This window comes from Sapajus apella, unplaced genomic scaffold (genome assembly GCF_009761245.1).
Source record: "Sapajus apella isolate SASKATOON/1434 unplaced genomic scaffold, GSC_monkey_1.0 scaffold63, whole genome shotgun sequence".
NCBI classification, from domain to species: Eukaryota; Metazoa; Chordata; class Mammalia; order Primates; family Cebidae; genus Sapajus; species Sapajus apella.
Window position 1 is genome coordinate 6,596,411 of NW_022437003.1, and position 27,744 is coordinate 6,624,154.

Below are 27,744 nucleotides of genomic sequence, written 5' to 3' on the forward strand. Positions count from 1 at the left end.
ATCATGAGTGGAGAACAAACAAATGCTACATCAACTTATGGACCAACATGACTTGGGGTGATACCATCTGGGTCCAAGAGACCTCAATAATATTCTATGAATCTTTTTTTAATCACCCACCCTCTTTGATTCTAGAAGACAGTCCTGTACCCCATTCACCCCCATCTAAAATAGTTTGTGGACAGATAATCTCCTTTTAAATCCTTCAAAGTCAACCCCTAAAAATTCTGATTTTTTTTTCAATGAGAAATTTATATAAAAGTCAAATACAGTTTATGGAAGACAAGCAAGGAGGAGATAAGATGTTTTAGATACAGATGAAATGCTAATGTGAAAAACAACAGAAATCAATGCAGTGAAAAGTAAACAACTATAGAGATGGATGTTTAATTTTAAATTAAAAAATAAATTTCATTAAAGTACACACTACTGCCAATGGGGAAGTCATAGATCTCTAATTTTTTTGTCTTTTACGCTACTTTGGATTTCTCATTTAAGTCAAAGGCTTGCATGGAATTAAGACTTAATAAGGTGAATCAATTTTTTATTGAAAGTTGTAATCACAAGAAGTTAATTACATTGCTTCTCATTCTGTTTGGTCCTTTTGGAATGAAGACACCCACAGAATGTACCTTTCTCTTCCCCAGCTCCCCTCATTCAGACTTGCATCTTTTCTGTTAGTACTGTTTTTTAAGAGATGAGGTCTCACTTTGTCAACCCACGCTGGAGTACAGTGGCACAATCATAGCGCACAGTAGCCTCCAACTCCCTCCTCAAGCAATCCTCCCTCCTCAGCCTCCCACGTAGCTGAGACTGCAGGTGTGCACCATCATGAATTGTATCATTATTATCATCATTAATTATATCATTATTATCATCATTAATTTTCTAGAGGCAGGGTCTCCCTATGTTGCCCAGGCTGGTCTCAAATACCCAGCTTCAAGTGATCTTCCTGCCTTGGCTTCCCAAAGTGCTGGGATTACAGACATGAGCCACTGCAGCCAGTCAAATTTTTTGTAAGTACTTGTTGGCAGCTTACCACGAGGAAAGCTTTGGTCTGGAAGCCTGGCATACAATGAAGCAGGACATACAGAAGCTACACTCAAAAGGATGAAATTACTCAGAAAGCAATAAACATAAGATTTACAAAAGATCTACCCCTTGACTTTGTCTGCTGGATTTTGCAGATAAGAACTAATTTTCTGAAATATTTCTATTATACTTTTGACTTTAGATGAGAGCTATTGAAAAAAAAATAACAAATGATACAAAATGTGAAATTCCTGGTTCCACTGTCATTTGGAGCTAAGTCGCTATTGCTCAAGACCTCCATTTTTACAATTGTAAAATTGAATTATTAATATGTATGTTAGAACGATTATTAGAAGACTAAATCAGGCTGCAGGTCAAAGGGCTACAATCAATTTTTTGAGGATATTCACAAGTACTCTAAAATTGACTGCTACACCTAATAATCCTAGAGAATAAAACAGATTATAAAGAGGTACCTTGCAGTTACATTCATCCTCTTTCTGCCAACCAAGAATTTCTGAATCATTCAAAATCACACCAGAACTTTATATAAAAAGTTGCAAAATTTGTATAGAGAGTTCCCAAATGCCTTTCCCCCAACTTCCTCTAATGATAACACTTTCTAAATTTAGTTCCCAAATGCCATTCCAAATTCCCCTAATGATAATCATAGTCAATATCGAAATGATGAAATTTATATTTTGATACAAGTGAATTAAAGAATCTCCAGGCCTTATTCAAATTTCACTAACTGTCCCACTAGGATCTTTTTTTGCAGTCTAAGATCCAATCCAGGTTACCACCTTGCACCTAGTTGTGGTATCTTCTTAACCTTTCAATCTGTGACCGTTCCTCAATTTATCTTTGCCTTTCGTGATGTTGATGAGTTTGAAGAGGCCAGGTCCTTTATTTGTACAATGTTCCCCTAACTTGGATTTTTCTGATGCTTTCTCACAATTAGATTGAGGTTTGCATTTTTGGCAAGGATATCACAGATGTGTCTTTGGGGCCATCTGGAGCTACATGAAGACATGTCTCCTTATTGGTGATGTTAACTTTTTAATGTGGTTAAGGTGGTATCTGCCAGCTTCTCCATCATTCATAACTAACAAGTCTTTTATAAGGAGATACTTTGAAACTACGCAAAAATCCTGTTTCTAATCAAACCTTTCCCCACTAATTTTTGTATCCACTGATAATTCTTGCCAAAAATAATTATTACTGTAATATTTGCTTAGTCACTTTTCTATTTCCCTCATTCATTTTGTACTTGGTGATTAAAATTCCACTGTAAGAAAAAGCTGTTCCTTCTCTAACCATTTTTTAAATTTCGGTTAGCATAGACTACAGACATTTATTTTATTCCGTAGGTTCTAATTCATTACTAACCAAATCCATATTCTACCAATAAAAGCAAAGCTCTCTAATTATATTCTCAGCTATCAAGAGACCACTACCCTCAGATCAACTGCTTAACAGTGTTTAGTTTGATTTCAAGTTAATTTTTGCTACTTCTCCCTTGAAAGCTGTGCTAATTTATTTACTGTTAAATTTCTCTCTCCTCCTATCTAAACACAAAAGACAACTTTTGCTCCTTATTGTCATTCTAGAAACTCTTTCCAAAGAGGAAAACAAAACCCAAATTTTAATTCAAAGAGAAAACAAATTCAGTTTCATATTAATAGAATAAGAGCAATAATATCCCCAACAAAAAGCTACTAATTGCCCAGAATCACTATTTTGTTTTGTTTCATTTCTGATAAAAATGAACCTTAGAATCCTTATTAAATGCTCAGTTCCAGCCAGGCAAGGTGGCTCATGCCTGTAATCTCAGTGCTTTGGGAGGCTGAGGTAGGTGGATGACTTGAGGTTAGGAGATTGAGACCAGCTTGGCCAACATGGTCAAACCCTGTCTCTACCAAAAATACAAAAATTAGCCGGGCGTGGCGGCAGGTGCCTGTAATCCTAGCTACCCAGGAGGCTGAGGCATGAGAATAGCTGGAACCTAGGAAGTACAAGCTGCAGTGAGCTGAGAAAAGGCCATTGCACTCCAGCCTAGGTGACAGAGCAAGATGCTGTCTTAGCAACAACAACAAAATAGTTCCTACTCAGCTGAATGTCTTTGCTTTTCCATTCCATCCCTAGCAGAGCATATCCAGGGAAGCTAGAACACACCTACACTTGGGAGTGCTGTAACAGTTACACCTACAGTGAATTAATCTAACATCCACAATCAAGAAAAAAATGAAAAGTGAGGCACACCCTGTTTATCAGTATTAACCACGATCATAATATTTAAACAAGCATCACTATTTATACTAACACTGACCCTATCCCACCCCAACCAAAAAAAAAAAAAGAGAGAGCAAAAAGGAGGCAGACAGTGAAGCCTGCTCACCACAAAAGTATTTATGCCAAAAGTGGTGTGTGTTCCCATAAGAAATGTTAATAAATATAACATATATTGCCTATTAGTTAGGAAAGGAAGACTCGGTCAAAAAAATGAAACCGAAGTTGGGGATAGGCTTTAGGGAAGCACTATCCACCAGAGTTTGGAAAGCCAGGACAGAAGGAAAAAGCGCCTTAGGAAAAAACTTAACTTAGGTTTGGTCCTTTAAATCATGTTTCTGCTATTAAACAGGCTGAACAAAGAAGAAAACGTATCAGTACATCCGGAGATGGAACTGACCACTAGTAAGTGGATCATTACAACCTGTCAAGGTTTGGGCAATTTTTGAGATGCTATGACTTGCAACATGAAAGGCAAGGGAAATCACTCTCACCTTGCCGATCAATGTCTAATCACATTAACACAGGAACTAAGAATGTTTTCACAACTGAGAGAATGAGAGCTCCTCTTCGTAAGAGAGAACAAAAACCGCACATTCACCCGTTCACCTGAGTGAAACTAACAAGCTGAAGTCTTCTCGCCTGCATACCAGATAAAAAATCCTGATTGGAAGCCATATGTGGCCATCACTGAGAGGCAGAAGGCAGGGCCCCTGGGGAAGGGAAAGATGGGAGAGAAATGGAATTCCAGGGCCACTGATCCTCACAGTCCAGTGCAGACGGCTGCTTTCGCTGTTCTTTGTTTCACATGCACTACAGAAGTCTCTGTACATTATCTAACCAAGATCATCTTTCCATATATCATCTCTTGCCTTTTCTCCCTCAACTCAGTCATAAGTAAAAGGGACACATCCATACACCCACGTGACACATTCAACCCACTGCAGCTTAGTTTTCTATGTGCCATTAGTTAAAGAAAAATCTTGGAAACTTATTCCCCACTTATACAGTTTTAAGTACAATTCAAAACAAAGTTTTAAATGCTTTCTAAAATGTAATTCAACCAGGAAACTTAAAAATATCTATTAACTCTGGCTTAGCGGATTCCTCTATCCCCCACCATCCCAGAGGTTTACTTTTCTCCAGCCAACACATATTGCAGCCAAAGGTTATTGCAGACACACTCCACCCTTCCCATTCAGGTCCTTACCACAGTAACAGGAATGTGGCCTCCTTTTTGGGCATCCACATCTTTCCTTTGCCCCAGCTTCCCACCATGACAATGGGATGGAAGAACGTGAGGAGATGGCAAGTGGAGGCAGAGGATTTGGGAAGAACACCTGGATTCTCTATCACTGTAGCCAACTTTCCCAAAGCCACCCAAATATGCAATGTAGGTAAAAAAACTGCATTTATTCTGCAAACGTAGCTTCAAATTCCCCATTACTCGATTCCTCCATACCTCTACCCCAGCTTTCTAGAGTGCCCCACCCTAAATCTCTTCCTATAGAAATTCTGAACCCTCCATTCTTGGCAAGAGCAGCTGTACCCACCCTTTCTCTGGTGCACACTGGGGCACTAGCAGTAAAAGGCGGGTTGGTCATTTCAGTGCTCCAGGACTTAGAAAAAAGATTAGTGAGTGAGCAGCTCTTCCCTGGCCGCCACCGACACCTAGCAATTGGAAGAAGTTAAAACTCTCGGGCCATGTAATGACAGGTACTCTTCAAATAGGAGTATGTACTCACCACTCAAATTTTACACAGGCCAGAAGAATGGTTCAGGCTGGCCCAGGAAGTGACAGATACTCCTTCAATAACACTACATGGGAACTGCTTAAATTAGACATCATCACCCTTTTGAACAGGGCTACTAACTTTAACCAAGGGCTTCGCCTAAAGTAAGGCTATTGGAATAAACAACCTGTGTTTTGCCTTTCATGATTTCATGTTGGACAAGATTACAAGGTCAAGTATATTGGAAAAGCTCTGCAGAGCAAAAGCTAAAACTACCAGATGATGTAATAGAGGAAAGTTTTACTTTTTCCTGGCTCCTAGTGGGTTCACCTCTAGCCACAAGTCCTCCTGAGTCACTATCTCTCACCACCTTCCATGACACTGAAAGGGAAGCTGCCACTTTCTACCTTTTCCTACACAAGGGAACAGCAGCAGCATCCTCCAGATACCAAAATCTTCCGATCCTTAAGTCTCTGATATAAATTGGGTTGGTATTGGCATATAACTTACACACATCCTCAGTCCTGTATAATTCAAATCATTTTTAGATTACTTATAATACCTAATACAATGCAAATGCTAGGTAAATCATTATTATACTGCATTGTTTAGGGAATAATGATAAGGAAAAGTCTGTACATGTTCAGTGCAAACACAATTTTTTTTCTGAGTATTTTCCATCTGCAGTTGAATCCCCACATGCAGAACCCATGGACACTGAGGGTCAAACTGAACCTGAACTGGGCAGTAACTGTGTCACTAAGGAGGCTACTCTTCATAAATAAAAGTTAGGAGGCATAATCACAGCAGAGCCAATTTGGAAAAATCAAGAAGGCAGATACATGGAGCACAGCCAATTCTGTAAGCTAGACCTACACAAGGAAGCACTCAGAGAAAAGAGCTTGCATTCCTGCCATCCTTTGAAGATGAAGAAATGCTAGACGTAAATGCATTTGTTAAGACAATGAAGAATCACATGTTGTAATATAAATACCAGCAGGACAAAGGGAACCAGCCTTAAATCAGAATTATTTTTAACAACCAAAGTATATTTATGTGTCACCTATGTAATTAAACATTTATTTAAAGGTTGAAGGAAGTAGTAGTCATGGAGACAGAACCTAGTCAAGCATATATAAATGAACCTCACTGTGGTATACAATAATACAGAGATTATAAGCCACATGTAGTAACTGTATAGAATAAAATCTTGATCCAAAGGAAGTTAGAAAAGAAGGGGGTATAGTCCAATTCATGCATGTGTGGTATTTACTTTCAAAGGAGGAGGCCTACGTAAACTGACACAGCTACCCATATCTCCAATATAATCTTCTATTCCATTCTCAATTCAAAATGATTATCAAGCACCACTACCACATATATTTTTATCACTAAAAAAAAAAAACAGTAGCAAGTTGATAGATAACATTTTATTCTTATACGTTTACGCCCATCTATGGCCAGACTCTTAGCAAGAACAATGAGCAAAGAAATAGTTCATCAATGCCCTGAAGTGTCTTCCTACTCCTCTAATGAGAAAAAGACTTTTGAAAACTTAAGAAGTACCACAGTTTAGTTTGGAACATGTTTTTGTTCTTTTTTTTTTCTAATATCCTTTTGTAATTTTTAAGACTCATTTTGGGTTTGTCTGGTTTTAATACAGCCTAAAAGTAAAATTGCTATTAGAGTAAAACTGGATAAAGAGAACCAGAAGGACAGAGAAGGTACAGAGTGAGGAAAGGGTAAGGAGAACAAAGGAAGGGGGAAATACAAGGAGAAAATGTCTATACAAAGAATATGAAGCCAGGTGTTGTGGTCCACGCCTGTCATCCCAGAACTTTGGGAGGCTGGGCAGTAGGATTGCTTGAACTCAGCTTGGAAAACATAAGGAGACTCTGTCTCCTCAAAAAAAGAATTTTTTTTTAAATTGGCCAGGTATGGTGGTACACATCTGTAGTGTCAGCTACTTGGGATGCTGAGGTAGGAGGATTGCTTGAGCCCAGGAAGTTGAGGCTACAGTGAGCTGTGATTGCACCACTGCACTCCAGCATGGACAATAGAGGAAAACCCTGTCTTTTTTTTTTTTTTAGTTCGACCATTGTGGAAGACAGTGTGGTGATACCTCAAGGACCTAGAAATAGAAATTCCATTTGACCCAGCAATCCCATTACTGAGTATATATCCAAAGGATTATAAATTGTTCTGTTATAAGGACACATGCACATGTATATTCATAGCGGCACTGTTTGCAATCGCAAAGACCTGGAACCAACCCAAATGCCCATCGATGATAGACTGGAAAGGGAAAATGTGGCACATATACACCATGGAATACTATGCAGCCATCAAAAACGATGAGTTCGTGTCCTTTGTAGGGACATGGATGAACCAGGAAACCATCATTCACAGCAAACTGACACAAGAACAGAAAATCAAACACAGCATGTTCTCACTGATAGGTGGGTGTTGAACAATGAGAACACATGGACACAGGTAGGGGAGCATCACACACAGGGGTCTGTTGTGAGGGAGTAGGGGAGGGATGTCGGGGGTAGGGAGTTGGGGAGGGATAACATGGGGAAAAATGCCAGATATAGGTGATGGGGATGGAGGGAAAAAAAAAGAGAGAGAGAGAGAGAGAGAAAGCAAGAAAAAAAATGAGAAGACTACCTAAGCTGTGTTCTAGAGAACTGACAGGCAGACTACAGCCAGTCCTGATCCACTTGCCTAGGCACACTGGCCCTACCTAACATTAGGTACTCAAACCATCAGTGCCTAGTGGCTACCATTTACTCAAAATTCTAAAACACTATGCAGCTGAACTTTCTGCACTGATGGAAATACTTTATTCTGTACTGCCCAGTCTGGTAATCATCAGTCACATGTGACTGCTCATCACTCAACAGTTATTGACTAGCATAACTGAACTAAATTTTAATTTCATTTCACTTAAATCAATCTAGGTTTAAATAGCCACATGTGGCTGGTGGCGACTGGATTAGTCAGCACAGGTCTAGCATGCAGGAATCCGATGACTTTCATGGGCTTGTTTTGAAATTTCACCAAGCTATTCATTTCATTTACATTTCATAGATTTTATATGTATTAATTCACCAAGATTTCACAGCAGAGACAGTTCTTGTTGCCTGTCCATTTCTCGCATTTCACTGTTATAATTATCTGACTCGTTTTAGGTTGACTGTTTCTCTGCTGGACCAGAAGCTCCATAAGAAGAGCACTGGTGGGCCTGTCTTGTTATCCTCTCCAGCCCAGCTTGGAATGGGGCCAGACACACTTGCTGACCCATCAGACACCTGAGAAGCAAGTCAAAAAGGAAGCTTCTCTCCTGGAAGGATCATGCATACAAAGATGTACCCAAAAACCTAAGTCTCATTTTTAAAACAATTTTGCAGTGACGCAGATCAACAATATTCTTAGTAACTAGTCCAATTTCTCTCCACTATAGCTTTTACCCTACAAAAGTCAATAATATATCTCTCCGCAGGGTTTACATAGTCGATATTACTTTTTTACCAAAGAAGTTATTCCATGATTTTCTTAAAATAAATCACTTCAAAACAGTTAGACATTCCTTTTATATTTCCCTAAAAAACACATATATCTCATTTGTACCACTCATCCACTAATCAATAAATTGAACACAGGATGCCTAGATACAAATTGGTTAGAAATTGTCTATACTACCTTTCTGACTGCTTTGCTTACAAAGCAAAGGATATATATGTAAAAGTATATATATCCATAAACAAAGCATGTACAGTATATATATCTATATACAGTGTATAGAGATCTATATATACAATGAAGCATGTACAGTAAATATATCTATATCTATATTGCATATATATCTATACACAGTATGTACATCTATACACATATCTACATGTGGGTACACACATACACACAATTGAGTTTCTAATTATTAAGTCATATATATATATATTTTATTGCGCTTTAGGTTTTGGGGTACATGTGAAGAACATGTAGAATTGTTGCATAGGTACATACATGGCAATGTCGTTTGCTGCCTTCCTCCCCATCACCTATATCTGGCATTTCTCCCCATGTTATACCTCCCCAACTCCACACCCCCTGCTGTCCCTCCCCTAGTTCCCCCCCACAGACCTCAGTCTACCAGACCACAGTGCAATCAAGTTAGAACTCAGAATTCAGAAACTAACTCAGAACCACACAACTTCATGGAAACTGAACAACTGGCTCTTGAATGTTGACTGGATAAACAATGAAATGAAGGCAGATATAAAGATGTTCTTTGAAACTAACGAAAATGAAGACACAACACACCAGAATCTCTGGGGCACATTTAAAGCAGTGTCTAAAGGAAAATATACAGCAATAAATGCCCACATGAGAAGCAAGGAAAGATCTAAAATCGACACCCTATCGCCAATTATTAAGTCTTTTATCGTATGTTCTATCTACCTACCTAATTCTATGCCGTCTCCACCCCAATATTTTTTTTTTTTTTTTTTGAGACGGAGTTTCACTCATGTTACCCAGGCTGGAGTGCAATGGCGCGATCTCGGCTCACCGCAACCTCCGCCTCCTGGGTTCGGGCAAGTCTCCTGCCTCAGCCTCCTGAGTAGCTGGGATTACAGGCACGCACCACCATGCCCAGCTAATTTTTTGTATTTTTGGTAGAGACGGGGTTTCACCATGTTGGCCAGGATGGTCTCGATCTCTTGACCTCGTGATCCACCCGCCTCGGCCTCCCAAAGTGCTGGGATTACACCAATATTTTTTTAAGAGATGAAATCTCACTCTATTGCCCAGGCTGGAGGGCAGTGGTGTGATCAAGTCTCTCTGCAGCCTTGACCTCCAGGGCTCAAGCAATCCTCTCACCTCAGCCTCCAGAGTAGCTGGGACTACAGACATCTACCACTATGCCTGGCTAATTTTCTAATTTTTATTTTTGTAAACATTGGAGGGGGGGCAGTCTTGCTATATTGCTCAGGCTGGTCTTGAACTCCTGAACTCAATCAATCCTCCTGCCTTGGCCTCCCAAAGTGCCAGGACTACAGGTATGAGCCACAGCACCTGGCCAATCTAATTCTACTCTTAAAGTCATGTAATTATGGCAGTCAAAAAGTATAGGATTAGAATTCTGTCTCTTCTACTTTCTAGATACACAGTTTTGGGTAAATTACTTAAACCCTCGGGGCCTCAGTTTCCCTACCTGAAAGCAACACCCAATTTCATGAGGTCTGTTGAGAAGATTAGATAGAATACTGGCAATGAAAACAACTAGAAGGATGCCTGGTACAAAGCAGGTGTTCTGTGTTTGCTAAATGAATAACTGATTTCACCTGTTTCTTGGAATGTCATTTAGAGGCTTACAAATCCCCTGAGAATGAATAAGAGTTCATTATATTCTAACTTAAAGTGAGCAGAGTCTGAAGATTAAAAGGCAGATTTAAAGGCAAGTCAATAACTGGTGATTGAACAAACAAAAGGAGAAAAATCAGTGTCTTAACAAAATGAGAGAACTCACTCAAAAAAAGACATTTCAGATGCCTGAAACAGATCAATTGATCTCTTCCAAAAGGTCTCTGCTCTTTGGAAATGGTTCAACTCAGGCTATCACTGTGGAATCATAATCATTTATATTTTCCATAACTGTGGCTAACCCATGGTCTATTTATCTTTAGGGCATTACAATTTACAAGACCACTCACTATTCAGCCTCTGTAACACTCCATACTCACACTGCTATGAATAAATACCCAAGACTTGTTATTTAGTTGACTTACAGTTCCACAGAGCTGAGAAGGCCTCAGGAAACTTACAATCATGGTAGAAGGGGAAGCAAACACATCCTTCTTCACACGGCCACAGCAAGGAGTAATGCCGAGCAAAGGAGGGAAAGCCCCTTATAAGACCATCAGATCTCACAAGCACTCACTATCAGGAGAACAGCATGGGGGAAACCGCCCCCATGATTCAATCATCTCCACCTGGTCCCACCCTTGACATGTGGGAATTACTACAACTCAAGGTGAGATTTGGGTGAGGAAATAGCCAAACCATATCGGCCTCCAAACTTCACACTTGGTAAATTTTATTTCTGGCACTTTTGTCTATTCTAAAGCTTCTTCAACACTCGAGATGGTATATGTAAATGGAACTGAGATAAATGACAGCTTCACCAGTTTGTATAAAAAATCTAAAGGTATGTTGCAATGAAGTGCTCCTTGAAAAAGTTTACCTCTATTTTGTTGCTAGACTCCATGGTAGGGAAATACCTAAGGAGTCAAGATCCTCATAAATAATGTCAATAGGAAGATGATGGCAGTCATCCATACCTCAGCTTCCTGCAGGGTCCCGTGGTTTAGGCACACCATGTCAGGGCAAGTGATGGGAGACCCACATCCCTCTCGGATTGCCAGCTGCATGTACTGTTTCAGGCACTGGAAGTTAAGGAAAAAAAAAAAAACAACAGATAATTATGCATCCCATTACAGTAGCACAAAGGTTACATAGCAGAACAGTAACCGCCTCTTCTTCCTTAATTGGCTGTCCTAAGGCTCTTATACTCAAGAAACATAAGTTGTCACAAGTGTGAATACTAAGAGCCATCACTTTGGAACGAATGCAGAGACACACAATTAATTATGTATGATTTCATCTTAAGAGTTCATTTAAGTCAGACTTGCCTGTGCTCACATATTTCAGCCACCATAGATTAAGAGAAGAAAAAACACTATTTTCTAATGCTAAAGGCCTCCTCCTGCTTTAAAAAATAAAAACAAAAACCCTATATGAATTCCTAATTCCATTTTTACTTAGTGGTTCTCTCCATCAAAGTTTGCCCAAAAGTAGAACAGAACGCTGGAACCCTTGCACTGAGCTAGCCATACAATCAAAGTAAGCTTAAGACAGTGACATTTCCAGGACCACTTTTTCTTTTTTTTCTTGAGACAGAGTCTTGGTCTGTCGCACAGGCTGGAGTGTAGTGGCACAATCTCGGCTCACTACAACCTCCACCTCCTGGGTTCAAAGCAATTCCCCTGCATCAGCCTGCCAAGTAGCTGGGACTACAGGCACCCACCACCATGCCTGGCTAAGTTATTTTTTTTGTATTTTTAGTAGAGACAGGGTTTCACCATATTGGCCAGGCTGGTCTTGAACTCCTGACCTGTGATCTGCCCATCTCAGCCTCCCAAAGTGCTGGCATTACAGGCATGATCCACGGCACCTGGCCAGGATCACTCTTAAAAACAAATGCACCTGGAAAATATAATGTCAAATTTGGCAAAGTCAGGTGACTTCCTGCTGACTGGGATATCAAAGATAATTTTCTTCCCAAAGACAATGAGACACACTGTCCCAAAGACATTATCCCAAAGACAATGAGACCTTCCCAAAAATATGGGTCTTTGTGGGTGCCATGTTAAAGAAGTTTGAATAGGAAAAAAAGGCACTGGTCACCCGGGAAAAGAAGAAATTGAATAAAAAGAAACGTAGGGAAGAAATTGAACAAAAAAAAAGAAACCCAGAGAAGAAATTGAATAGAAAAATGAAACCCAGAGAAGTAATTGAATATAAAAAAGAAACCCAGAGAAGAAATTGAATTTAAAAAAAGAAGCCAGAGAAGAAATTAAGTAAAAAAAAGAAGCCCAGAGAAAAAAATGAATAAAAAAAAGAAGCCCAGAGAAGAAACTGAATTAAAAAAAAAAAAAACCCAGAGAAGAAAAGAAAAAAGAAATCCAGACAGAAGAGGAAGAACATCAGGAACAAAGCTGATCTTCTCATTGCCTGCTGTGTCTGGATATTGGACAGTGGGTGGAGATGGGAGTCTTACTGAGAAATCAGGAGAGGGACTGACAGCTTTATGGAAACCTCTAAACCTCTAACACCTCCCCCTATTCCTCTCTACCCATCCACACACACCCACAAGAAATTGAAGGCAGAAGGTCCAGGAAATAAACCTCTAAGAAATCCAAAATTGGTTCTTCAGCTTCTACTAATTTGCTCATAATTGGTAAACCTCTTCTACATGCATGACCAAAAAAGTCAAGCTCAAATGTTTGATGAGTACATTTTACCAAAAATACATAAGCCAGCTGATGAAGCAATGACTCTTACAAAGTGGTGATTATTTACAACTGGGTTTAGAGTTTTAAAATTTATACATTTACGTATCAACGTGCTGCACTGAAAAAAATTCTGCTGCACCAACCTTTTATAAAAGTATAAACCAAAAGTAAAATTCTAGGGTCAGAATGCTGGCGATGTAATTGTGAAACCTATTCCTGTTATTGACCATCTTTACTCATTTCTCCATCTGAAAATAAAACTAACATCACTATTATATTACTTCAGAAAAATAATCATGTACTTACCTGATTATAAATGACTGTTACAATGTATTGATGAATCAATGACTAGGGCAAACCATTTAAACCAGATTTGTATCTCTTCAAATAGACAACAGTTTTCTTCTCCAAAGAGTTAATTTTTTCTACAACATTCATCACAGCAAAAACTAGAAAATAACCTAAATACTAAAAATATAACCTTCAAATAAACGTTGCTAAATTTATGTGATAGACCGTGCAGAATCATGAAAAACGTCTTCAAATGATATTTAAAAGACATGAACAAATGCTCATGATTTAGTATAAACTGAGGAATAGAAGGTATCTTATCTGGGAACAGGGATCCTCCATAGTCACTCCTCCCTTACACTTGACCACCATATAGATACTGTGTTTTAACCTTGACTTTCTTCAACAGAAGGGTGAAAAAAATCACTTGCTCTAGGATTCACTGTGCCAAACATGGTATCCAGCAGCAGCAATGGGACATAGAAGAGAGCAGCAGCAAGGAAATATGGGGAAGAATGTTAATGGCCAGGCGATCCCCCAGGGGAACAGTCGAGGCGGCTCACCAAAAGGAGTGTCACGCCAGGGACAAATGAATAAACAACGTGAAAGCCCGTCCATCCTGTTCTGCTTCTGAGGACATCTCAGCCTTCCAACAGGCACACCTGTTCCGTTGTTACTCCCTTGATCTTACCTCTGACCCCCAGCAGCCACTTAAAGAAAGTTAAATAAAAGATGGAAAGGTATGGTCTCCAGGCTCAAGGGGAAGGTGTTTGAGGAAAACAAAGTCAACAGTGAAAAGAACTTCAGATCCTAATGCCTGGGTGAAGGACCCACTTTACTAGGTGACAATGGCAAAATGACTTAGCCTATGACCCAGACTTGCCTCCTTTGATTTAAAAAGCAGGGACAATAATATCTGTTACAGTTACCTCACAGGGTTTAACACACACACACACACACACACACACACACACACACACACACACACACACAATTTATATATGGAAGCCCTTCACGAATTTGCAAATTACATAATAATAGGTTATGTTATTACTCTTCTTCTCCTGGTCTTAGACTTTCCATCAAAGACTTTGGGGGAAAATGTTAATCCTTTGGCCTTCTGAGACAGCGTTTCTCCACTCCCTGCAACAGACCAGTGAAACCACTTAAGGTGGAGAAGCTGTGTAGACTGAACAGATACTTGTAACAGAATATTCCAGGTGCCTCTATGCAAGGCTCTTCTTAGAAATATTTGGATCTACAGAATAAGCTTAGCATTAAATTGGAACTAAAGATACTATGTGAGTCTTTACAGGCAAACGTGTTCATTTCAAATATAACTACAAATGTGTTAAGTTGAAATACACACCTTCCCAAGAACTTAAAATGGATGTGCCTCTTACTAATAATGTAATGTTCCTAGGTGCACTATGAACTACCATCTATCAACTTAATGAATTTTAAAACTTCCTGTAAGCATTCTCCTGGCCACAATATTATGTAACCCATGATTTTCAGTGAGAAATTAGAGCTCTGTACACTGACTCCAGGGTTTAAGCACATATACCCTTTGTTTTTAATGCTAAGAAACACTGGTTCAAGATAGAGATTTGCAAGGGCAGGTTGCTAAGTAATCCTACAGCACAGGCACTTGAAACTCCATCAGTGTGGGCATGCATTTCTATTCAAAGGCAAAGAGGGAAGACCACCAGCCCCAGTTATTGCTTCTTACTGAATTTTCAAGTACCCAGGCTTGTTATATGCCGTGCATTAACTTTCACTAAAATATTTAATCTCAGAGTGTCCCTCTCTTCTTCCATATCTCTGGCTAAAAAGCATAAAATAACTGGAAACATTCACATGAATCACATGTGCCTGTCATACAAAACATAGGTAAATGGTTAACAATTGTAGGGAAAAAAACTAGCATCTAGCTTTAAAGAGAGAAACAGAAAATAAAAACAGATTATAGCAATGCAAGAATGGCAAAATAAAATACATACTAAAAATAAAACTACCATCATTTAGTCACATTTTGAAAATTACATTTACTAAGTAGCATTCAATAGATATTTAAATATGCAATTTTCTTAACAGGTAACAAATTGCAAGGAAAACGTTTCAAGAAGAACATCTCAAAAACCCAGATGACCCAAGGGGGAAAAAAAAAAACAAAAAAACAAAACCTTTTTCTTTGGAATAGTCAACATTTTACTTAGTTTGGTAAAACAAAGAATTATTTTTAGGCCATGAAGGGTCATGCAAAATAACAAGGATTGTTCATCAAACTCACTTTACAACTTAAAGATTCATATGAGATCTAACCAAAAATTTAACCATCAAACACCTGGTGAACCAGATGACTCATACTGTCTCTTCCAACTCTGAGAGTCTATAATTTGTATGCAATGGAATCCTCTCAGAAACAGGTTTCTCCTAGACCCCTTTCAAGGGTATTAGTTTCCAATGTACCAAACTCATGGGCATTCTTCATATAAGGTGTTCTCATCTATTATGATGGACACAGAAAAAGGGTCACAGTGTTAAGGCAAAGCTACTACGTACCCAACCAAGAACAAATCACAGGAGTGGGCAGGAAATACATGCATATTTTTTTAAAACTTACTATATAGTTCCTCATTCTCTATCACTAGATTGTACTCTTCTAAAAGGTTTTTTTTTTTTTCTAAGAAAAAATAAATCATTATAACGAATAGCCAATGGAACTGGATTCCAACCATCCAGGTTGAAGTACAAACTCCAAAGTCTCCTCTGCATATTGAGTAAGTCATTAACCTCTCTAGCTACGGTGCTGTCATTTATAAAATGGGACAATATCACCTGACTAGGCTGCTCTCAGGGAAATGGAGAGTCCCCCATTCACTCTGAAGAGTGAAAAGAGGTATGCATCATCTCACATTGAGGCCAATATTCTGTTTATTCCACTTCAGACTATGATCTCTATACATGATCCAAGAATAAAGCTGCCTTTGTTAGATGCTGTTGAGTTAAAGTATAATTGGAGAATGGAATAGATGTTTCTGAATAGGCAGGCATGTAGAAATGAAAATCCACAGGCTAAGAGGAACCTTAGAAAAGCCTCATGAGGGTGGGGTGAATAGGTAAGAGGAGAATAGGTACTGCTGAGAGGAAGGAGGTAATGAGTACTGTTAGCTGATTTTTTAATTTGTTTTATTTTTTTAGAGACAGGGTTTCGCTCTGTTGCCCAGGATGCAGTGGCACAATTATGGCTTATTGCAACCTCAAACTCCTGGGCTCAGTGATCTTCCCACCTCAGCTCCTCAGTAGCTGAGGTTACAGATGCCTGCCACCACACTCGGCAATTGATTGATTGATTGATATAGGGTCTGTCTATGTTGCCGAGGCAGGCTGGTCTCAAGACTCCTGGGGGCTCAAAGGATTCTTTTGCCTCAGCTTCCCAAAGTGCTGGGATTACAGGTGTCAGCCACAACTGGTCCGTCCATTCACTGAAAATATAAATTGACTTCCAGTATCTTAGATGCTTCTGGATGCAGGCACTGGGGTCCTGTGGTCAGAGGAGGACTGTCAGCCCACCTGGCTTGAAGCTGAGTTGGTGAACTACTGACCTAGGTTTTCTTATCCATAACTCAGCCAAGTGGGAAGGAAGGTGATGAGGCGGAATGTGCCTAAAGGCCAAAATCCAGACAGGCCTTGGGTACCTGTTTTGCTTTTTATCATTCCAGGTACAATGCAAACATTGAAGTAGACATTCCATAAAATGTGGACTCACATTCACCTGCCTCAGAACACAATGTGTCCAGTGTGTTCTACATAACATCTCACACTGAGGCCAATATTCTGTTCATTCCACTTCAGACTATGATCTCTATACATGATCCAAGAATAAAGCCGCCTTTGTTAGATGCTGTTGTGTTAAATTATCAGTACAACTCAAGACAGTATCTCTCCCTACTCAAAAGCCTATCCAACACACCAAAAGGATCCTGGTTTGAAAAAATTCAAGCAAATTAACAATCTGTAGCTAGGTAGGAAGCTGCTTCCTGGTATAGTCTGATCCTAAAATTTTTCTTACGAAACCCCTTTCAGATCCCTTGGTTTTTTTTACTAATATGAGATTACTGATGGGGACCAACCTTCCTCTTGCAGGTGTTTGCCAACCAAATAAGACATGAGAGGACCGATGGGAAAACCTGGCACCAAATGATTAAAGGGAAAAGTACAAAATCAAGCAAGCCATAAATAAGCACAGCTTAAAAGAGACCTTAGTTTGACAATTCTCATCCTTCAGCTCTTTTATTCCAGAAGGCTTCCCTGCCTCATCCCCTAGTGTGGCAGTACACCCAGCCCGTCTGCTCTCATAGCACCCTAAGACCCAGCTCACACTGTATTTTTCAAACTGGGTGCAAGGGTATATTCTTGGGAACCCAAGAGTTCTGCATGGTAAGATTTTCCCCATTTTATGTTTATTCAGCGCTCTTAATAAAAGCATGCCTGGGACCATCTCGGGAAACTCCCTATTTCCACCCAGTTTCCGTGCTAACCCTGGGTCTGTGGTACCATCCTGCTTTGCCAGGTAGAGGTGCTATCATTGCCACAGGAAAATGAAAAATGAAGAGAAGACTCTGCGCCCAGTGAATGCTGAACATGTCACAGATTTTGGTGATTCCAAAAGAGGAACACGACAAGATCATCGAATTACCACTTAGTCATTGGAACACACCAAACCCAGAGCCTAACTGGAAAAAGCAATTTAACCAAAGTTAAACATCACTCATCATATTAATGCTAACTTAAATTTTATTGGTCTGTAATTTTATTTTATTTTGTTTTTTGAGATGGGGTCTCACTGTCACCCAGGCTGGAGTAAGTGATACGATCTCAGCTCATTGCAACCTCCGCCTCCTGGGGTCAAGCGATTCTCCCACCTCAGCCTCTGAGTAGCTGGGACCACAGGTGTACACCACCATGCCAGGCTAATTTTTTGTATTTTTGGTAGAGACAGCATTTCAACATGTTGCCCAGGCTGGTCTTGAACTCCTGAGCTCAAGGGATCTGTCTGCCTCAGCCTGCCACAGTGCCAAAATTTCAGGCATGAGCCACTGCACCTGGCTTTATTGGTCTGTAATTTTAATCAATATTCAGTTTGTATGTTTATTGTGGTGTTCTTATTGTTTAAGTGACATATGCCTAAATACGCTTATATAGTACCTTATGCCATGTTTGTATAAGTTTTGTTAAGACTCTAATAAAGGAAATTTTAAAATAGTTTAAGTTCCAATTCTTTTCCCCTTCAAAAGGAAGCCACATAAACCATCAAAAGGAGGGAGAACGAAATTATTCTCATTAGCAGTGAGGCTGGTGGTATTGCCTTCTCACTTAGGGACACACCAGAATATCTGACTATCCAGAGAGAATTTTATAAATGATCCAACCTCCCTCCCCTCCCCAAATTCTCCAGAAGACTTGGCTTTTCCTCCTCTACTTGCCAATCTTCCTATGATGACCACAGGTAACACCAGATGTTTATTGTACACATGAGCAACGCTACATTGCAAATGACTATCAACTTGCCTGCCTCCTCTATAGCCTAAATGCTCCTTCAGGATCTAGATAACATCTGCTCCTCTTCAATTCCCCTAGAAGCATCTAATCACAGGTCCTGGCACATAGTAGACAGTCAGGCTTCTCTGGGAGTTGGCAGCGTGAATCCAGCACTTACAGGTTGAGTATCCCTTATCTGAAAATCCAAAATCCTAATCTGAAATGCTCCAAAATCCAAGACTTTTTAAGCACCAATATGGTACTCAAAGGAAATGCTTATTGGAGATTTTGGACTTCAGATTTTCAGATTAGAGACAGTAGACCAGTAAGTATAATACAAATATTCCCCCAAAAAAATCAGAAACCCCAAACACTACTGGTCCCAACCATTTCAGATAAGGGATACTCAGTCTGTGCTCAGCTTTGTGGCCAAGCTCCTTCACCTCTGACAACTGAAACATACAAACTCACCCACACACACCTCCATCCTCTGTTCTTCTTTTCTTGACACATAGGAGCCAAGTCTGCTTTTCCGGTTCCCATCTCCTCCTGCCTTTCAAGAAATTTACCTATTCTCATGTTTTCTTTCCTATGTTTTGAATTTTGTCCTATCTATACTTGAACATGTTCAAAATATTCTAATCAAAGAAAAGTCATAATAAAACAGCAAAGAACAACAGCTTTCCCTCGCTCCTCTTCCTGGCTGTACACTGCCTTCTTCATTCCTCAGCTCTTCACAATCGAATGTTTGAAAGAGTTGTCTTCCCTCACTCCTTCACCAATCCCATCCCAATCCCTCCCCATCACTCAACTGAAGCAGCTCTAGGCCACTGAATCCAGTACGCGTTTCTTCCTTCCTAACCTCTCAACAGCAGTATCACACGCAGTTAACCACACCCACCTTCTTGAAACCTTTCTTCCCCTGGTCTTCAGGATTCCATACTCTTTTGGTTTTCATTCTTCCTCTAGTCATTCTTTCTCAATCTTCTGCATTTTCCTCTACTTGACTTTTAAATGCTAGAATTTCAGAAAAGGATCTAAACTCTCATCTTTCTACACTTTCTTCCTGGGTCACCTCATTTGCTATGTAGAACCAGTTGTGCTGGTCCACTGCCTATTTGCTCTCAAGAGAATATATCCCAATAGGCCAGTGGTTCCTTAGCAGAGAGCAGTGCCCCCAAAGAAAATGTTCTAAGCCTGATGTGTTTTTATAGACAAGAAACACTGGAAGGTAAGAGATACTACTGGGAAGGGTATCCTTAATAAAAAGCCATTGGCAGGAGGAGGAGGGGTGGATGGACAGAGGATAAGGAACTTCAAAGATAACATTCGCCTGCCTTACTATTCAACTACCTTACTGACAATGTTTCTCAGATTTGAATGTCCACCCAAGTCACTTGAGGATCCTATCAAAAATGCCAATTCTGATTCAGTGGGTCTTGGGTGGGGTCTGAAATTTCGCCCTCCTTATAAGTTCCCAGGTCTTGTTGGTGCCTCTAGCACACAAAACGTACTTTTAAGTACCAAAACCCAGGTCAAGATTCTCCACATCAGCTGTTTATAATAGAATTATCTGGGGAGGTTTCCAGAAGTCCAATGCCCAGACCATACCACAGACCAATTAATTCAGACTCTCTAAGAGAAGGACCCAGGTGTCAGTTTATATTACATATATGATAAGTATTATTATATATAATATGTAAGTATTATATATATTTTATATATATGTCATAAATAAGTTTTATTGAGATATAATTCAAATACCCATACAATGCACCCATCTAAAGTATACAATTCAGTATTTTTAGTATATTCACAGTATGCAACTATCACCAGATTTGATTTTAGAACATTTCGTAATACCAAAAGAAACTCTATGCCCATTAGTACATGCTCCCCATTTCCCCCCCAGATCCTTCATGCACAGCCCTAGGCAACCACCATTCACTTTCTGTATCTATGGATTTTCCTATCCTCTATATTTCATATAAATGGAATCATACAATGTGTGGTCCCTTGTGAGTGGCTTCTTTCACTTAGCATAATGTTTTCAAGATTCATACATGTTGTAGCATGTATTTGTCCTTCATTTATTTTTATTGCTAACTAGTATACTACCGTGTAAATATACCACATTTTATTTATTCTTTCATCAGTTGATGGACATTTGGGTTGTTTCCACTTGGGGGCTATTATGAATTATGCTGCTATGAACAAATTTTCACATGGACATATATTTTCATTTCTCTTAGACATATACCTAGGAGTAAGTGTGGTATATGGTAACTCTATCTTTGCCTTTAGAGGAAGTGCTAGACAATTTTCCAAAGCAATTACATCATTTTCCATTCCCACCAACAGTGTATGAGAGTTTCAACTTCTTTAAATTCTCACCAAAACGTATTTCTGTCATTTTCTTTATAGCCATCTTAATGTGAAGTTGAATATCATTGTGGCTTTGATTTGCATTTCCCTGTTGGCTAGTGACTTTGAGCATCTTTTCACATGCTTATTGGTAATTTGTACATCATCTCTGAAGAACTCGCTATTCAGAACTATCTATACTTTATCCATTTGTAACTGAGTTATTTGTGTCTTTCTTATTGAGTTGTAAGAATTATTTATATATTCTACCTGTATCCCTTATGAGATACGATTTGCAAAGTATTTCCTCCCATTCTGTGAGTTATCTTTTAACTTTCTTGATGATGTCCACTGAAGCATAAAAGTCTTTTTTTATGAAGTCTAATTTACCTAGTTTTTCTTTTGTTGCTTATGCTTTTGAAGACACATCTAATAATGTCTTGGCTAATGCAAGATAATGAAAATTTTTCTATTTTCCTATATTTTCTTCTTCTAAGAGTTGTATAGTTTTAGCTGTTGTATTTAGGTGGATGGTCTTTTTTGGTTAATCTTTGTCTGTGGTATGAGGAAGATTATAGACATCTTAATTCTTGATTCTTTTGCAAACAGATATCCAGTTGTCATGCACCATTTGTTGAAAAACATTTCTTTCCTCCTTGAGTTGTCTTGGCACCCTTGTTGAAAATCAAGTGGCAAAAAATAAGATTTATTTATTTATTTATGGGCTCTCAATTCTATTCCATTGATCTATCTACCCATTCTCATGACAGTACCACAACGTTTTGATTGCCGTTGCCCTGTAATCAGTTTTGAAATCAGGAAGTGAGCTCTCCAACTCTGTTCCTTTTCCAGATTGTTTCATTATGCTAGGTTGCTCAAACTTCCATAGGAATTTTAGGATGAGCCTAGAATTTAGTTGGCATTTTTGTGAGAGGTGTGTTGAATCTGTATATCTATTTGGGGAGTATTGCCACCTTAACAAGTCTTCCAATCCATGAAGATGGGATATATTTTGTTTAGCCTTTTAAAATTTCTTTCTAGAGCATTTTGTAGTTTTTAGAAAATTTTGTACTAAACAGGGATAAATTTTAATGCTATTGTAAATTGAATTATTTTCTTAATAATGTAATTACCATATTTCTTACTAGTGTATGGAAATACAATTTATTTTGTACATTGACCTTATATTCTGCCACCTTGCTGAACTGTTATCAGTATTTTTAAACTATTGAAGCAATTCCCATTTGCAGCCAAGTCTAAGCACCACTAGTTCATTACCATCCATGCCCTCCATTCTAATCAGGGAAGATACTTCTATGTCCCTCATCACTCTTTTCTACCCAACCTCTTCATGGAGGAGATATGCATTCAGCTAGTTCCAAAAGAAACAGCAAACTAAGCTTAAGGGGGAAATTACATATGCAAAATTTAAAACTCTGATTGAGAGCCTTTAAATATTTTAGCCCAAAATAGTGCTGTTACTTTTTTTGGAAAAAATTACTAAGATCCACCTTGTAAGTTTGAGAACAGTCACTCAATATGGGAAATTAAATCTGGACTCCAATCAAAAGTACCTCCAGTTCCTACCAAGCAAGAGTGATCAAATACGTCTATCTTTATCTCAAGTGATCATGAAATATCTAAATTAAGAAGCTCCATGACAGAAATGGCTCTGAAGATAAACCCACTGGAAATGCTGTAGCCCTGCCCAGCCTTCACAAGAAAGCCAAATAAATTTGCTAAAATGGAGGAACATTCCAATCAGAGCAGTGAACTGGCACTAGCGTTGGAAAAATCTGCTTCCAATTTGAGTAATTCAATCACTCATCCGTTAACCTTTCAGAGGGGTTTCCCTTTGTCCCACTTGTGCTGCCTTTCTTAACAGAAGGAGGCCCCAATTTTTATACTAGTCCCAAAGCGATCCCTCTGGCCCAGGTGCTATCTTATGACACAGTATACTCAGAAAAGCAACTGACTGTTCCAGGAGAAAGAAAACAAGAAGGCTTGCCAAGTTTACATCCTTCTACTTCCTCCAAAGAAACATTAGCCTTCAGAGCTGTAAGTCCTCAGCTGACACCAAAGCCATAGCACACAGACCCAGCACAGGCAGTGAGAATAAGCATACCACGAATTCAGCAGAGCCAGATTCCACTGAATTCATTTGTCACACCATTCTTCCTCCTACTGTTAGAGTGTCTGCTTGAACTGTTAGTGCTTGTGAATCTCTAAAAGTGCACTTAAGGTCTCAGTAACACAGAAAAAAAAAAAAAGAAAAAAAAACCCACATTAGTAAGAGTTCAAGAAACCCCTTCAACTATGAGGTATGGCTATGCTAGTCATCTGGCTAAAATATAATCATTCAACCCATCCTAAGCCAACACATTGGGTACTCACATTCTACTTCAGAACACAGAATAAGTATTAAACTATACCATGTAAAGGACAGCAGGCTAAATAGACTGAGAGATAAGCAGAAAGTTAATGTTAGAATCGCTATGATTTGAATAATCCCTTCAAAATTTATGTTAAAACTGAACCCCTATGGGAGGTGATTAAGTCACAAAGCCCCTACTCTCACGAATGGAATTAGCACCCTTATAAAAGTGCTCAAGGTTGAAGTGCTCTCTTGCCCTTCCATCTCTTCTGTCATGTGAGGACACAGATCCTATTTCTTCCCTCCAGAGGAATCAACAAGGCACCATCTTGGAAGCAGAAAGCAGCCCTCACCAGACACCAATCCTGCCAGCACCTTGATCTTGGAATTTCCAGCCTTCAGAACAATGAGAAGTGGATTTCTGTTGTTTATAAATTACCCAGTCTCACGTATTTTGTTTTATCAACACAAATGGACTTAGGCGGAATCTAAGACATAGTTGGTATACAGTCAACCCCCATCCTCAGGTTTCACATCTGTGGATTCAAGCAACCATGGATAGAAAATATATGTTTAAAAACACAATAATACACAAAAAATATGGTAGAAAAGCCATTTATATAGATTTACATTGCATTAGGTATTATAAGTTATCTAGAGATGATTTAAAGTATATGGGAGGATGTACATAAGTTACATGCTAATATATAAGGGACTTGAGCATCCATGAATTTGGGTATCTTTGGGAGTAGGAAAAGGCCTGGAACCAATATCCTGAAGATACCAAGGGATAACTCTATAGGTTGTAAAAATCTTTTATCTTGTTTCGTAACAAACTGCTGTATAATTTTTTCATCTTTTTAAAAGTTTTTCTTTTTCATCTTCAAGCATGAAACAGGATATTGTAGAATTTTTTAAAACTAAAAGCAAAAGATAAAATTTATACCACTCATCAAACCTCAGATTTTAATACTGCTTAAAGGCAGAAATCTTATTATATTTTAAATAAAATCTTTCTTAGTATTTAAACCACAGTTTGAATAAATTATAGTGAAATAATGTCTTGTTAATTAAAACTAATATATACCTACTACATATCGATATAAATTTTTAAAATTTCAAATAAAAGTAGTGGTAGCAATATTAACAACTATCTAAATTTTTGAAATTCAAAAAAATATTAACACTGTGTGAGTGAGAGAATAAAGCTAACTCATCACCGACATTTTCTTCTACAGGATATAACCTCTAAAGCCAGCATGCAAAATAGCTCATATTAATGACCCAAAAGTTGGGAAAAAGCGATGCTTTAACGTTTCCTCAAGAAGATATTGTTTCTGTACATGGAATGATATGAACGAGGGACTATAAGTTAAGAACAGACCTAACCCTTAAACCCCCTCTTTGGCTACATTACAAAAGAGAATCTATTAGATTTAAGAGAACTGAACTCTGAAAAAGTAGAAAAGGTTGGACAATGACTAAGCTGGTTATAAGAAATCTCATTTTATTCAAAACTATTTTGAAATAATTATATTCAATGACTTCATAGCCAAATCAGAATCTAATTATAATTTACATTCCATCAAGACTGCAACTACTCCTTATTTCATAATATTCCCCCAAGGATTTATCCTGTAAAACCTGGAATTTTTTTTAACATTTGCTAAAAAGCAAGTTTTCAGAAGTCAAGGGGCTTCGTATTGATTGAGTTTTTTTTTTTTCATATTAATTGCTGTAATTTGAACCAGGCTTCTTTTCTGAAGGTTATCAATACCATAAACCATAAAGCTTTTCAAAGGCTAGACACCATTCCATGCTAAAACAATCTTTAATTAGCATACTACCTAGAGAAAGCAGATGTTAAGCTATACTTTTTTTTCCATTTGCAGAAAAGGTCTTTGGGCTCCGGAGTAGTCCACACATTAATCACCCTCAGCACAGAGGAATCACTTGGAAACAACTGTCAGACTGTCCTCCTACGAATACCAATAACTTCTACAGACACAAAGCACCTGGAGGGTGGAAGAATGTCAGCCATTGAGGCAGAAGGCCTGGCCCTGAACCTTGACTTCAGTTTCAACATCTGAAAATACGCTAAATTCACTGGGAACTTCCAGTTGTGTAAATCAGACATTTGAACGTCTTGGCCTTGATTTTCTCAATAATTTACCCAAAATCACAAAGTGGAAAGTTCATAGAACACTCATGCTCATGCTCAATCTCTAGTCTGAGGCCACAGCCACCATTATATTCTGACTACATACCTTCTGTTCTCTGAAAAACTCCTTGGATTTTCTTTAAACCAGTAGCTGTTCACTCTTGCTTTATACTGACTCAACTTATATGTATATAAAATCAGTAGCCAGTTGTCAATTTTGCACTATACAGGCCATTGTCAAGCTTTAGAATATTCAGGTTAAGATCACAAAATCCTAACATGGGCCTTCATCCATTTTCATACTAACTAACTAACAAAAATTAGGGACCAGATACTAATGTGCTAGGCAATACATTATCTATTTTCACAGAGGTTGTTTTTATTTCCTCCAAACGATGCTATGATCCAGGAATTAATACTATAGGTCCTGGGCAAGTTATTTAACTCTGAATTGGTTTCTTTATCTGTAAACTGGAAGAGTAAATGGGGGGAAAAATAGTACCCTTGCATATTACACAGTATATGGTAGGTACTCAAATGCCCTTGCTTTTCCTTCCTTATATTTTTTTAAACAGATGAATAAACTGAAGTTTAAGCAGATTGAAAAAACACCCTACATTCATGCAGTAAATACCTCACACATATTTTCCAGAAGAGTCAAACCAAAAAGACCTCCTTACTGTGGGTAGGAAAAGATTCAAAACCATTGAGGCTTTCAGTTAACACAGAGCCATGTATTTCCATGGAAATGAGGCGCTGTGTCTCACCTGATTCCAAGGGATACACTGCATATTTGGAATCCACAAGATAAGCCTTACATAGCCAATCTTTAATGAACTGAAATACACAGAAAGTGGTATTTTAGAATAACTGAATTTTCAACTTGCCTAAATTTTTTTAAACCTCCTTTTCCTACTAACATTTTGTCACTGGACACGAACTTCTTTGTGTGATAAGTCGTCTCCCACACTCCGAAGACCAACATTATTTTTTCATTCATTCACGTCTTCTCTGTGCAATATACTTTTCTAGATATGGCCAATTTTTTCCTAACTTGACTGCTATTAACACCAAGGTATAAAATGAGTTGAAACTATACTAGCACTGAATACTCTGTGTGTGTGTGTGTGTGTGTGTGTGTGTGTGTGTGTGTGTGTGTATACAGATACATATATATGTGTATATATATATGTGTGTGTGTATATAGATAGGTGTGTGTGTATAGATAGGTGTGTGTATACATATATACACATACACACATACACCTATCTATACACACACACACACCTATCTATATACACACACATATATATACACACACCTACACACACACACACACACACACACACACACACACACATATATATTTTGAGACTGAGTTTCACTCCTGTTGCCCAGGCTAGAGTGCAATGGCACGATCTCAGCTTGCTGCAACCTCCACCTCCCGGGTTCAAGCGATTCTCCTGCCTCAGCTTCCTCAGTAGCTGGGATTACAGGCATGCACCACCACAGTGGCTAATTTTGTATTTTTAGTAGAGATGGTTTCTACATATTGGTCAGGCTGGTCTCAAACTTCCGACCTCAGGTGATCTGCCTGCCTTAGCCTCCCAAAGTGCTAGGATTACAGACGTGAGCCCCTGCTCCCAGTCTGTGTATTTTTTAAAGACAGATTCAAGAGATGAGCTTCTCTTACAACAATTTGCTTCCTCATTAAAAGAGGAAGTATGGGTTAAACAATGAGATATGTTCTTTTCACATATCAGATTAGAGAAGCTGAAAAGTTTGAAAATACCCAAAGTGTCAAAAGAGAGGCCTTTCCAACTCTGTCGGTGGGGCTGCCAAGCTGGTGCAACAGTTTGGAACAGTAATTTGGTAACA

The 27,744-nt window shown here is 38.7% G+C and overlaps 1 protein-coding gene across 14 annotated transcripts in view; it reads right to left on the reverse strand.

Moving 5' to 3' along the window:
• The window catches only part of RNF144B (ring finger protein 144B), a 193,942-nt gene that overhangs the window by 37,043 nt on the left and 129,155 nt on the right, over positions 1–27,744 (reverse strand). For 12 of the 14 annotated variants that reach the window (XR_004259689.1, XM_032247736.1, XM_032247735.1 and 9 more), the window contains one exon: positions 11,399–11,503. The exons of the other annotated variants lie outside the window; for them this stretch is intronic. Coding sequence is in view for 11 of the 12 variants with exons in the window: in XM_032247736.1 (XP_032103627.1) it covers positions 11,399–11,503 (105 nt within the window). In the remaining variant the exon portion in view is untranslated. The remainder of the gene's footprint in view (positions 1–11,398; positions 11,504–27,744) is intronic. 14 annotated transcript variants of the gene reach the window in all.